Source organism: Dipodomys ordii, unplaced genomic scaffold (genome assembly GCF_000151885.1).
Source record: "Dipodomys ordii isolate 6190 unplaced genomic scaffold, Dord_2.0 Scaffold20, whole genome shotgun sequence".
NCBI lineage: Eukaryota > Metazoa > Chordata > Mammalia > Rodentia > Heteromyidae > Dipodomys > Dipodomys ordii.
This window is the reverse complement of record NW_012267236.1, coordinates 20,821,403-20,833,358: the sequence shown is the minus strand read 5'-3', so window position 1 is coordinate 20,833,358 and position 11,956 is coordinate 20,821,403. Positions and strand designations below refer to the sequence as shown.

Here is an 11,956-nt window from a genome sequence, read left to right as displayed (position 1 = left end):
CTCCTGGGCGTGAGTCCACGTAGATCCAGAGGCAGACGGGGTGCTAGCCTGTCTCCTGGGCGTGAATCCACGTAGAACTTTTCTCTTCTTGGTCCCCCTTCCTTCGTCACCCTCCACACACTTGGCCTCGTGTCCCCTGGGAGTCAGATGATCACCTCCCCATGCGGGTCCAGCTCTCTCCGTTCCCAGATTGCTTCTCTCAGCCATGGTGCTTGAGAACAGCAGATACCCGGCTCTGGCTTCCAACTCCCCTGGGAACGGCCCCTAGGCTGTATTCTGGGGACAGTTCTAAGGTTTTGGGGACACAGCAGGGTTGGCAGGAAAGATCCAACCTCCAATGGCATCCAAATGACACAGCCACTGTAGGCCCCAGCCCAGGGACGTGCTCACCACAGGGGCCCCTGCAAGAGTTCCCAAGTACCGAAGACAGCAGGGACCTTGCGGTGAGCAGGGACAGGAGAGTGGCCACAAGGGGGCGCTGCGGCTCTTGTTCTGAGCTGGTTCCTTGCGCTGTGTGGAATCTGAGCCCCTCTCTATGTGTGGTGCTTTAAGAAAACACTTCTATTTTTACTCCTGGGCCTGGAGGTCAGATTTAGGGGAGATTCAGGGCTCCTAGACCAGAGGCACAAGGTCCCAAAGGGAGGGGTGGACTGTGTCTTGTGGTGGGAGCAGAGAATGAAGGTGGTAAGGACCTACTGGGCCTTCCAGGGGCATTTGGGGGACACAGGAAAGACTGTCCTTAGCCCCAGAGTCCAGCATCCTGGAGGCTGCTGATCACCCAGCCTTCTGCTCGCCAATGTGCTTTTGGGGGGCTGTTCTGGGGCTTGGGCTGGCTTGTGCTTGCTAGCAGGTGCTCTGCCATCTGGGCCACGTCTTTGTCCTCCTTTGCATTGGTTATTTTCCAGGCAGGGTTTTGCTTTATGCCTGTGCCGGCCAGGGCTGCCATCTTCTTTGCACACCATTTCCCTGTGTCACGCAGGTGTCCACTGCCGAGCCCGGCCATTCGGTTGAGATGGAGCCTCAAGAAGTTTAGAGCTCCTGCTGGCCTCCAACCAGGATCCTCCTCACACGGAGCTAATCCTGCCACTTACTTCTTGACAATGCCACAGGGAAGCTGGAATTCTAAGAATAGCTTCCTCACCTTCCCCTGCTTGAAAATATCTAGGGAAGGCTTCAACTGGACGTTAGGAATTTCCTCAACACCACCATCGGCCCCTGGCTGCTTGCGGAGGAAGCCCAACACCGTCCAGGAGAAACATCCCGGTGAATTTCTTTCTTTCTGTCAGCGGTGACCCCAGCTGCACCATTTCAGAGGAAGAAAGGAAGGCAGCCCCCCCCTCCCTGGCCCCCGGTCTGCTTCCTGGCTGCTTTAAAAGCAGAGATTAAAGAAGTAAGAACGTGGAATGGGATCAAAAGCAAGCTCTTTCTACGCAAAGACATGGCCACTGCCTGCAAGCAGTGTGCTTTGGACAGAAAAATACTGTCAGCAGAAAGGGTATGTTCTAGAACCTTCGAGATTCCCATGCCTCGTCTGCCCGGCTTCCCTCCCTGGGCCTGGGCCTCCGCTGTGCCCGGGCCTCTCTGTGCAGACCTCTAGTAGGTGTCAACTCTGTGGGCCTGTTCCTCACCCTTCCTGGGACGCTGAAGAGTGAGGTGCCATGCTCCCCCAGTACCGCCTGCCTCCCCTACAAGGCCCCAGGCGGCCCCACAAGCACCGAGAGTGGACGACAGGCTCAGAATCTCCCTGCACGGAGGGCGCTGGCATCTGGCACACTACACACTGAGACTCCATTTTCTAACAGGCGTGGCTGGGCCTCAGGCCTCTCTTGGAGGCCAGGCCTCAGGCTGCAAGGTGTGAAGCCCGCCAAGTCCTCCAGGGGGCGCTGCAGGCTCCAGGCCTCCCAAGGCCGGAGGCAGGTGGGGCAGGAGGTGAGGCTCCAAAGGCCGCTGGAGGACCGGGATGTTCAGGTGTGCGGAATCAGGAAAAGAAAACGTCCATCTTACCCCGGGAGGAAGGTAGGCCTCAGCCTTGGCCGGTGACCACAGTGAGCCTGGGAAACTGAGGCTGGGAGCCTGGGCACCCTGGGGCGTGAGTGTCTCTTCCCTGTGGCTCTGTCCTCCCGTTCTAGCCGATTCCTACCTTGCCCCCCACCCCGACTCGGCCGGGCAGGCATCTCTGGGCCACGCCGAGGCTGCAGCTCCACCGCTGAAGGGAAAGTTGTGACCTTCCCACTCAGCACTGTGGAGTCCCCGGTGCTCAGCGCTCAGTACACACAGCGGCTCTTTTTGTTTGATTAAAATTCCTTTTATCACTCATGGCTTGGGGGACCGCCCCCGTTTCCTGGGGACCTTTTCCAGGGGTTCATTCAAGCCCAGGCCCCGGAACTCGGTTGCTGTCAGTCCAGGGGGTATGGCGTCCAGCACTGGGTTGAGAACATTGCCGAGGTAGGCCTGGGCCTTTGGGGCTCTGGTTTGGGGGTTTCTGTTGGTCTGCTGGTTTGTTGTACTGGTCCTGGAGCTTGAACTCAGGGCCTGGCTGCTGTCCCTGGGGTTTTCCCCTCAAGGCTGGCGCGTTGCCACGCATGCCACACCTCCACTTCCAGCTTTTTGGCTGCTTAATTGGAGATAAGAGTCCCTCAGGCATTTCCTGCCCAGGTTGGCTTCAAACCATGATCCGCAGATCTCGGCCTCCTGAGTAATTAAGATTCCAGGCGTGAGCCACCACGTCATTTGTCTGCAGTTTTTAATACACTTCAAGTTGTTTTTTTTTTAATTAAGAGATTTACAGTTTGTGTAGCTGTTGTCACTAATGCCAGAAAACGTAAATCACCACAGAAACAACCACGCATCCCCACTTTAAGTGGGACAGGGTTTGGCCCTGGAGAATGGAGAGGAAGCAGCTGTGTGAAGGTCTGCTCCGTCCGGCTGCCCAAACAGCCCAGGCATGGGTGCCATAGGCTTGAAGGGCTGTGACTGCACCAAGGCTAGGCAAGTATTAGGTGGAGGGTACATACAGCATGCGCAAAGGCCCTGGGGCCCACACTAAGTGTGTGTGTGCAGGAAGCTTGGTTCTTGGAGTTGGCAGCGCCCTGCAGGGGGCTGTGGAGGAGGAAGAGGTTGGAGAGTGCAGAATATTAGAAAGTGGAGGTTCTTTCTTATCCACATCATGACACTTCTGAGAGTAGACAGGTGGGGGGGGACCATGAACAGGCGTTAATTACTCTGGCAGAAGGATACTGTCAGCTCGCTGGGACTCCGGGACCCCTGGGGATTTCAAACCAGGAGCAATGGCCTAGAAAGCCAGCAAGAAGGGGTGAATGCCTGCAGTCCTACTATTTAGGGGGCTGAGCTCTGAGGATTGGGATGTGAGGAGTGGAGCTGTGACTTAAGTGGCAGAACACTAGTCTTGAGTCAAAAAGCTCAGGGACAGCACCCAGACCCTAAGTTCAAGCCCCAGGACTGTTGTGCACACGTGCGTGCACGCGCACGCACACACACACACACACACACACACACACACACAGAGTGAGGAACAGAGGGGTGCGGGTATTATAAAGGGATAAAGGCTCAGATGGTTTTGGCTGCCATGAAACAATAATAGAAAGTTGGGGTGTTTATCGTTGGCCGTCTCCTAGCAGCGGTGTGTTCCCAACAGGGTGAGCATTCTAGACCAAATTACACGGGAACACAGTGTTCTAGAAGGTCTGCCAGCCCATCTCGCAGTTGGAGATTACTGAAAATTGCCCTCTTTCCCACTAACAATTCCAGGTAGTGGCTGACAGGCATTTATTACGCTGATAGAATTGCGGCTTTGCCACGAAGCCTAGCCTTGCCCAGGGCAAAGGCGTGAGGGGAAGGGAAGAGCGGCCCAGGGCCCAGCTAGAAGGCTTCAGCGCCGGGTCCCTCATCGCCCTGTGCTCCCCTCCAGTCTCTGCTGTCTGTGCATTCCTTCCTTCCCTGCCAGCACCCCTCCATCAGGAGCAGTGGATTGAACCCCAAGTGTGTGTGTGCCAGTACTGGGGCTGGCACGCAGGACCCGGGCGCTGTCCCTTAGTCTTTTCACTCAAGGCTGGTGCTCTACTGCTTGAGCCACAGCTCCTCTTCCAGCTATTGGAGATTAGAGTCTCGTGGACTTTCCTGCCTGGGCTGGCGTCAAACCTTGCTGCTCAAATCTCAGCCTTCTGACCAGCTGGGATTACAGGCGTGAGCCACGCTGGGCGCTCAGGAGGCCGCTTCTGCCTCTGTGGCCCATTCTTTTCAGGCTCTGCCTTCCTCCCTCTCTCCCTCCCGGCCTTGGATCTTGGATTCCTGAGTTCTCTAGAACACAGGCTGCCAGCCGGCAGGCTCAGGCCCCTCGGCGTCCAGCCCCTCTCGGCTTCCCCGGCTGGAACTTGGGCCCTGGAGCACGGGATCCCACGCCTGGGCCTGCCCTGCCCTGGGACAGTCCTCCCAGCCAGCCCCCTCCAGCCCTGCCACCAAGCTAGTCCCCTCCGCCATCTTCCTTGTAGGTCAGCTCACTTTCTTAAGTTCAGTTCCTGCCCAGTCCCGAAGCCTGACACCCTGAAAGGCAGCCTTGGGGTTGTGAGCGTCCGGAACCCTGGCTGCTTGTCTAGGACTGTGGTCCGCATGTCGGCCCTGCTCGCCTGTGCACTGGTTCCCCACCAGAGGGCGCACTGCTCAGCACCGGGGCTGGGTTGCCAGCGTGGCTCAGAGGGGAGCTGGAGCACCTACAGCTGACTCATCCCAGCCACTCAGGAGACTGGAATGAGAGGATCACGGTTCAAAGCCAGCCTAAGCAGGAAAGTCTGTGAGACTCTTTTTTTTTTTTGTCACTTATGGGGCCTGAACTCTGCGCCTGGGCGCTGTCCCTCAGCTCTTCAGCTCAAGGCTAGCTCTCTACCACTTGAGCCACAGCACCACTTCCAGCTATTAGAGATTAGAGTCTCATGGACCTTCCTGCCCAGCTCTGAACCATGATCCTCAGATCATAGACGTGAGCCACCTGTGTCTGCCTGGCTGTGAGGTTCTACTCTCCAATAAACCACCAAAAGGCTGGAAGGGAGCTATGGCTCAAGTGGAAGAATGCTAGCCTTGAGCAGAAAAACTCAAGGACAGAGTCCGGGCCCTGCACTCAAGCCTCAGGAGACATACACACACACACACAATTAAACCATTATCTTTGTTGTTCAAGGGCAGGCTGTAAGTACCCCTTGCCTCCAAACATAGTCAGGAAACGGGCTTCTCCTTGTCTGGGTAGTAGAACCCAGGTTTGGTTACTCTGATTTAATGGGCTACAAACAGCCTCTGTGAAAGAGAAAGCTGTGGGCTTACTTTGGGGAGGGGGTCTGACTGTACGAGAGAGGCCAGGTGGAGGAGGCGGCAGCCTGGGCCGCCTCTGAACAAGGGGTTCAGGCAGTGGGGCCCCAGCAAGGCCCCCAGGAGGGAGAGGCAGACTGGAGTGCAGAGAGGAGCCGCCTGCAGCGCCTTGGAGCTTGCTGACGGTCTGGCTGTGTGTGTGTGTGTGTGTGTGTGTGTGTGTGTTGGTTCATGCACATGTGGACTAAACAATGCAGGTATGATAGTCCTGGTCTGGGGCCATTACTGACCCCCCCACCACACAAAACGCTCAGTGCTGACCTGGGGTGCAGCCCCCCTCCACGCAGGCGAGCTGAGGTGTCCAGGGGCGCACAGACTCACAGCCAGGTGTTGGCCCTGGGAGGTCTGCTCGGGTCTGTGATCGCATGAGCTGTGAAGATCAAGGGCAAGGGCAAGTCCATGGCAGCCTCTGTGTCCTCTGGGCTCTGGGAACCAAGAATCTGGAGAACCAAGGCAGGGGTGGAGGTGGGGGGGGAGGGGGCTGCTGGAACAAGGTGTTAAGACAATGGCCCGGTGTGTTTATTGAGATGACATTTCCTGTGTCATCCAGGCTGGCCTCTGACTGGCCTTCCCTTCCCAAGTGCTGGGATTATAGGCATGCACTACCATATCTGGCTTAAAATAAAGCCTTGTGTAGATGTTTAAAATAGTAACATTTATGAAAAGAGTGGTGTTTTCTGAAACCAGCTAGCGTGTTGGGCAAGATTGTTAAAACCATGTAACTTGTGAGATGGTGGTGGAAAGCGCGGCTGGCTACTCATGGCTTCTTCCTGAGGAACAACCCCTCCAGACAATGGCGTGCCTCCAGCAGTGGCCCTGTTCCTTCTGGACCTGTTTTTTTTTTTTTTTTGTTAGTAAGACACTTCTCAGTAAGGGAGATGTGGACAGACTGACAGCGCCAGGACCGTGTGTGCACAGGCTGGCTGTTTTCCTCCGGCCCAGTCTGCAGGTAATGGGGTCCCTTTGCTCTTGTTAGGGGACCAAGGGGGAGCAAGTTAGACATAACCATGGTAACTCCCAGGCTGTGAATGCCAGCGCCCGCTGATCACAGGTTACAATTTCCCTGCTAGAAGCTCTAGTTACACAGACTCAGAGGCGGCTTGCCGGGGCTGGGGCCCCGTGGTGGCAGTGCTGGGGAGACCCGGCAGAGTGTAGTTCTAGGCGCCTGTCCCCTAGCTGGTGTCCAACCCCCAGGGAAGAGCAGGTGTTTCTAGGCGCCCCAGGTCATGGTGCTGGGTGCTGAGCACCTCGTCCAGCGCCGGAGTCGGCCCTGAAGGACCAGGCGGAGAATGATGGCCCCGCAGGCAGCTCGGAGAAGCACAGGGGTCAGAGCAGAAGTGAGAACGCCCTTCTCCCCACACTCTCGCTGCTGGCCACATCCATGCCTCACCCAGCCAGACCAAAGCGCCTGTGTGTGTGTGTGTGTGTGTGTGTGCGCATGTATGTGTGTGTGTGGTGTGTGTGTATGTGTGTGTGCGCGTGTGTGCGTGTGCATGTGTGTGCGTGTATGTGTGTGTGCGTGTGGTGTGTATGTGTGTATGTGTGCGTGCGTGTGTGTATGTGTGCGTGCGTGTATGTGTGTGTGCGTGTATGTGTGCGTGCGTGCGTGTGTGCGCGTGTGGTGTGTGTGTGTGCGTGTGTGTGCGTGTGTGGTGTGTGTGCGTGTGCGTGTATGTATGTGTGTGTGTGGTGTGTGGGCGTGTGTGCGCGTGTATGTGTGTGCATGCGTGTGCGTGTGTATGTGCATGCGTGTGTGCGTGTATGTGTGTGCGTGTGTGTGCATGTGTGTGTGTGGTGTGTGTATGTGCGTGTGTGTGTGGTGTGTGTGTATGTGTGTGCGTGTGTGTGTGTGTGTGCGTGTGCGTGTATGTGTGTGTCCCCACCGGGTCTGGACACAGGGAGCCAACACCCAGCGAGTATCTCACGGATATCACTTGCTGCTACTCTACCATCTCCAGTACCCTGACTTGATTCTGCAGTCTCCAGCTCAGGCACGCGACTTGATAGCACTACAGAAACTTCTAGAAGGACCCATCAACACTTCATCAACAGATAGTCTTTGCATTCTTTGCTCTAGAATTGCCATGTGGTTCTTTCCGCCAGCCTCTGTGGTATCAGGACTGTCCCCCGTGTGGAAGTCCCACCCGAACCACAGCAGGCCAGGGAACTCTGGGTGGGCCTGGCCTTCACCCGAACCACAGCAGGCCAGGGAACTCTGGGTGGGCCTGGCCTTCTCCCTCTGGAGATCCTGGGGACCCTGCCAAGCGTGGGGAGGCGGGACTTCCTGAGGTGGGAGTGGGGTTTTAGGAGGACTTCCCCAGCTCTGGCCTCCCTGCGGCCTCACCCACAAGCCAGGTCCCCTCCCCTTCCCAGTTTTGCTGTTCTGCGCTCTCTTGTGCCTTGTGCCTCTGACCTGGGTGTCTCTTGCCCTGTCCTTTCTCCAGAACTGGCACGGCAGCAGCCATGAGTAGCAGCTCCGCCTGACTCTCCCAGGCGCTCACCTTGTAGCCGGCCCAGGACGCCATGCCAATTCCTGGTTTTGTATACTGCCAATTTCTGAGTTTGTTTAATCAAAACCCCGCTTACATTTTCCCTTTCTCTGTGATTGACCCTGAAATTCAACTAATCTTGATCAGCACTTCAGTTTCAAGCAGGAAGGAAATGTGTTCGTGGGGCACCAAGACGCAGTGGTGGTCTACCGCGGAGCCACGGGGCCAGCGTAATTATTCCTGCGCCTTGTGACTATTTTTTTTTTTAAATACAGTCTGTAGGCTGTGAATAATTATATGCCGGTAGATGTTTCAAGGGTTTAAAAATGGCTTATTTTCTAATGCTAGGTATCTGGTTAGGGTAATGGGCATTTTGATTCCTATGCAATGAAAAAGCTAACTATTTACAGAAATTAAATATCGTATGGAAGGCATGGCTGTTTTAGCTTGTAATTACGGGCTATGATAGCTCTTCCTCCTGCTAAACTCTTGAGTTAGCTCTACCACCAGGGCCTTGAGGAAGACGCAAGAGGTGGAAGATTAGGCTCAGCATTTCTGGCTGCGCAGACCCAGGTTCAAGTCTTGGCCACAGCCATTCCCACTGCCGTATCCCCCAAGCTCTGTCACTTCCTCGTCTTTATGTTCCTCAGATACAAAATACAGCTGCTTCTCTCTCGCAGACTGTTGGGAAAATGTTGCTGCTATGATTTGCTTGCTTGAAGCGGATATTGTTTTAGGGTTTTCTTTTAATTTTTTTGGTGGAATTTGTTTTTATAGCAAATATACAAGGATATTTAGCATAATATCACTGAATGATATTATCTTCATGATTTTTATGTTTTTGAGACAAATCTCATGTAAGCCAGGTTAGCTTAGACCTTGTTATTTAGATTAGGTTGGACAAAGGCTCTTGATCCTCAACCTCCAGAATGTTGGCATTACAGGCCTGGTCTTTTTTTTTGGGGGGGGTCTGGTCGTGGGGCCTGAACTCTGGGCCTGGGCGCTGTCCCTCAGCTCTTCAGCTCAAGGCTAGCGCTCTATCACTTGAGCCACAGCACCACTTCTGGCTTTTTTTCTTTTTGCTTATGTGGTGTTGAGGAATCAAACCCAGGGCCTCAGGCATGCAAGGCAAGTGCTCTACCACTGAGCCACCTTCCCAGCCCCCAGGCCTGGTCTTGTCCTTACATTTGCTGCTAAGTATTCATGTTCCAAGTTTTTGTGGAGCTACTGAAAGAAGAGAGTATATAACAGCCAAATTAGTAAAGGGAATAAATGAGATAAGAAAACTCAATTTTAATACATCTAAAGGCAAAGATGAAGGAAAGTGAAGACTATATTTAAAAAGAACAGAATATCTATAAAGAATAAAGTATGAGGGAGAAATAAAATCCAAATATATTTGTAACCACAACATATGTGTTTAAACATTTGATTAAAAGATAAAATTTAGTTGCCAGGAAAAACAAACCTAGCTTTAGATTATGTATGAGAGACACATGGAGAGCATAAGACCTGGGATTTGCCTCAGAATACAGAGAGGGCTGGATTAGCCAGGTACCAGTGGCTCATGATTATAATCCTAGCTACTCAGAGGCTGAGATCTGATGATCACACTTCAAAGTCAGCCCAAGCCAAAAAGTCTGTGAGACTTTTTGTCTCTAGTCACCAAAAAGCCAGAAGTGTAGTTGTGGCTTAAGTAGTAAAATGCCAGCCTTGAGCAAAAAAGGCAAGATAAAACATGAAGTCCAGAGTTCAAGCCCCAGTACTGGTACAAAAACAAACTTTGAGAAAAATATATCTATATTAAGCATGCACATGCTTGTGATTCTTTATTATTATTCCCTAGATTATATGGTATAGCCTATAAGCTATTTAGTGTTCACATTATATTAGATATTACTAATCCAGAAATGGTTTAAGCTGTATGAAGGGTGTATCTGGGTCCTATGTCAACACTATACCTTTTTCTAGAAGGGACTTGAGTATTTGAATGTTAGTGTCTAGGGAGAAGGTACATTGAATCTAGTGCCCTATTGTTACTGCATCTATAACATTTTATGCAATAAATGAATTTCATTTTTTTCTTTTAGGCATAAAGTCTTCATACTACACAAAATGTCTAAAATGCACAATAATGTGGGAAGATGAATAAAACTTCCCATGCATACTCTTTCCATCTTAAATGATTTATTAGCTTTATTGAAGACTTTTGCAGTGGGGGACAGAGAAGAAAGGTGAAAACTCAATCCCCCAAACAAAAGGTAGAACATTGAGGGAGAGGGGCACTGGTCAATGGGATTTAGGCCATTTGTGTTTGCTAATTAGCACATAAGTAGCTCATCTCCTATAGTCCCAGAGACTGGAGGTAGAGGTGGAACTTCTTCTTATGTATTTGACTAGTATATATTAACTGCCTCTTCTAAGGCATTTTGTTATGAGATTTCCATATATGTGTATAATGTACTTTGATCACATTCGGTCCTCTATTTCTTCTCCTCCTCCCTCGTGAATTTTATTTTATATTTTTGGTTTTTTCCTAGGGCTTGAAGTCAGGGCCTGGTTTTCTTACTTGGCTCTTTCTGCTCAAGGCTAGCACTCTACCACTGCAGCCACACTTCCACTTCAGGCTTTTTGCTAATTAATTGGAGATAAGGGAGTTTAGCCACGATCCTCAGGTCTCAGCCTCTTGAATAGCTAAGATTAGCACCTGGCCTAGTTTTATTTTGAAGCAAGTACAAGAAATTAAATAACTTTACATATTTCCGTATGGATCATTAAACTATAAGTTTATAAGTTCTAAAAACATAATTACCTTACCACCTAAAAGTAGATGTTAACAGCAAATCCTTACTGTTGTGGCTTAGCTACTATGGTTTGCATGTGAAATACCTCTCAAGAAGTTCCTTGGTTGAAGGCTTGGTCCCCAGTTGCTAGATGACCATCATTGGCAAGTGATTGGATCATGAAGGTAGAGACCCTGTCAATGGATCCACCCATTATGGACTCATTGGGTGGCATTCTGGAGAAGTAGGACAAGGAGCCAGGTGGGAAGAGGTTGGTCCCTGGAAGTATATCTTTGAGAGTGTCTGTTGCTGAACCCATCCAGTCTTTTTCTGCTTCCTGAGCACCATGAGAAGAGTTGGGCTCTACTGCGCCCTCTGGAGGATGTTCTACTTCACCATAGTGATGGTACCCAGCGGCCATGGACTGAAACCTCTGAAATTGCGAGGCAAACGACATCTTTCTTCCTTAAGTTGTCTTTCTTAGGTATTTGGTCAGAGAGAAAGAAAGGTGATTGACACCTCACAGTTCAGAATTCTCAAACTCTCACATAGAGCTTGTGTGAGTCATACCTGGTGATTACTTGATCTGTTCTAAACTATGGATAGATACTCCTATGTTACTGTTTGCTTTGCATCCTCCAAGACCACTGTTAAATGTCTGGTAGCAAGATATAGATGATGGCACTTTTGGGGGCCCTTAATAAGGGTGGAGCCTACTGAGAGAAAGTGAGGTCACCAAGGGGGTACCCTTGACAGAAAAATTGGGATTCCAGCCCTTACCTCTTTTTGCTTCCTAACCCCCATGAAGTGAGTAGCTACCTCTGCCACAGTCTCTCATCATAGTGCCTTACCAACAGGCCCAAAGGAGAGAGAGAGCCAGCGATCATGGACTAAAACTGAGCAAAAGAAACCTTTCTGAAATCTTTATAAGCTGATTATCTTATCTCAGATATTTAGTCACCTCAACAGAAAGCTGACTAGCACATGTTTGTGATTTTTAATTTTCTTTTCTGCTGGTCCTGGGGCTTGAACTCACAGCCTAGGTGCTGTCCCTGAACCTTTCTGTGCTCAAGGCTAGCACTCTGCTACTTGAGCCACAGCACCACTTCAGGCTTTTTATGGATAGTCTGTTGGAGATAAGCATCTCTGCACTTTTCTGCTTGGGATGGCTTTGAACTGTGATCCTCAGATCTTAGCCTTCTGAGTAGCTAGGATTATAGGCATGAAGCAACATACTGATTTTGCAGTTTAACTGTTAAGAATTTGTTGAAGAAGGATTGCTTGTTGTAGATTATGGCTGTTGTATGA

At 51.4% G+C, this 11,956-nt stretch overlaps 1 protein-coding gene across 1 annotated transcript in view; it reads right to left on the bottom strand.

Moving 5' to 3' along the window:
- Pdia6 (protein disulfide isomerase family A, member 6) overlaps positions 1-7,901 on the bottom strand; it is a 42,011-nt gene extending 34,110 nt beyond the window's left edge. The window contains exon 1 of the mRNA XM_013013555.1: positions 7,790-7,901. Within this exon, the coding sequence (XP_012869009.1) occupies positions 7,790-7,901 (112 nt within the window). The remainder of the gene's footprint in view (positions 1-7,789) is intronic.
- Between the last annotated feature and the right edge of the window lie 4,055 nt (positions 7,902-11,956).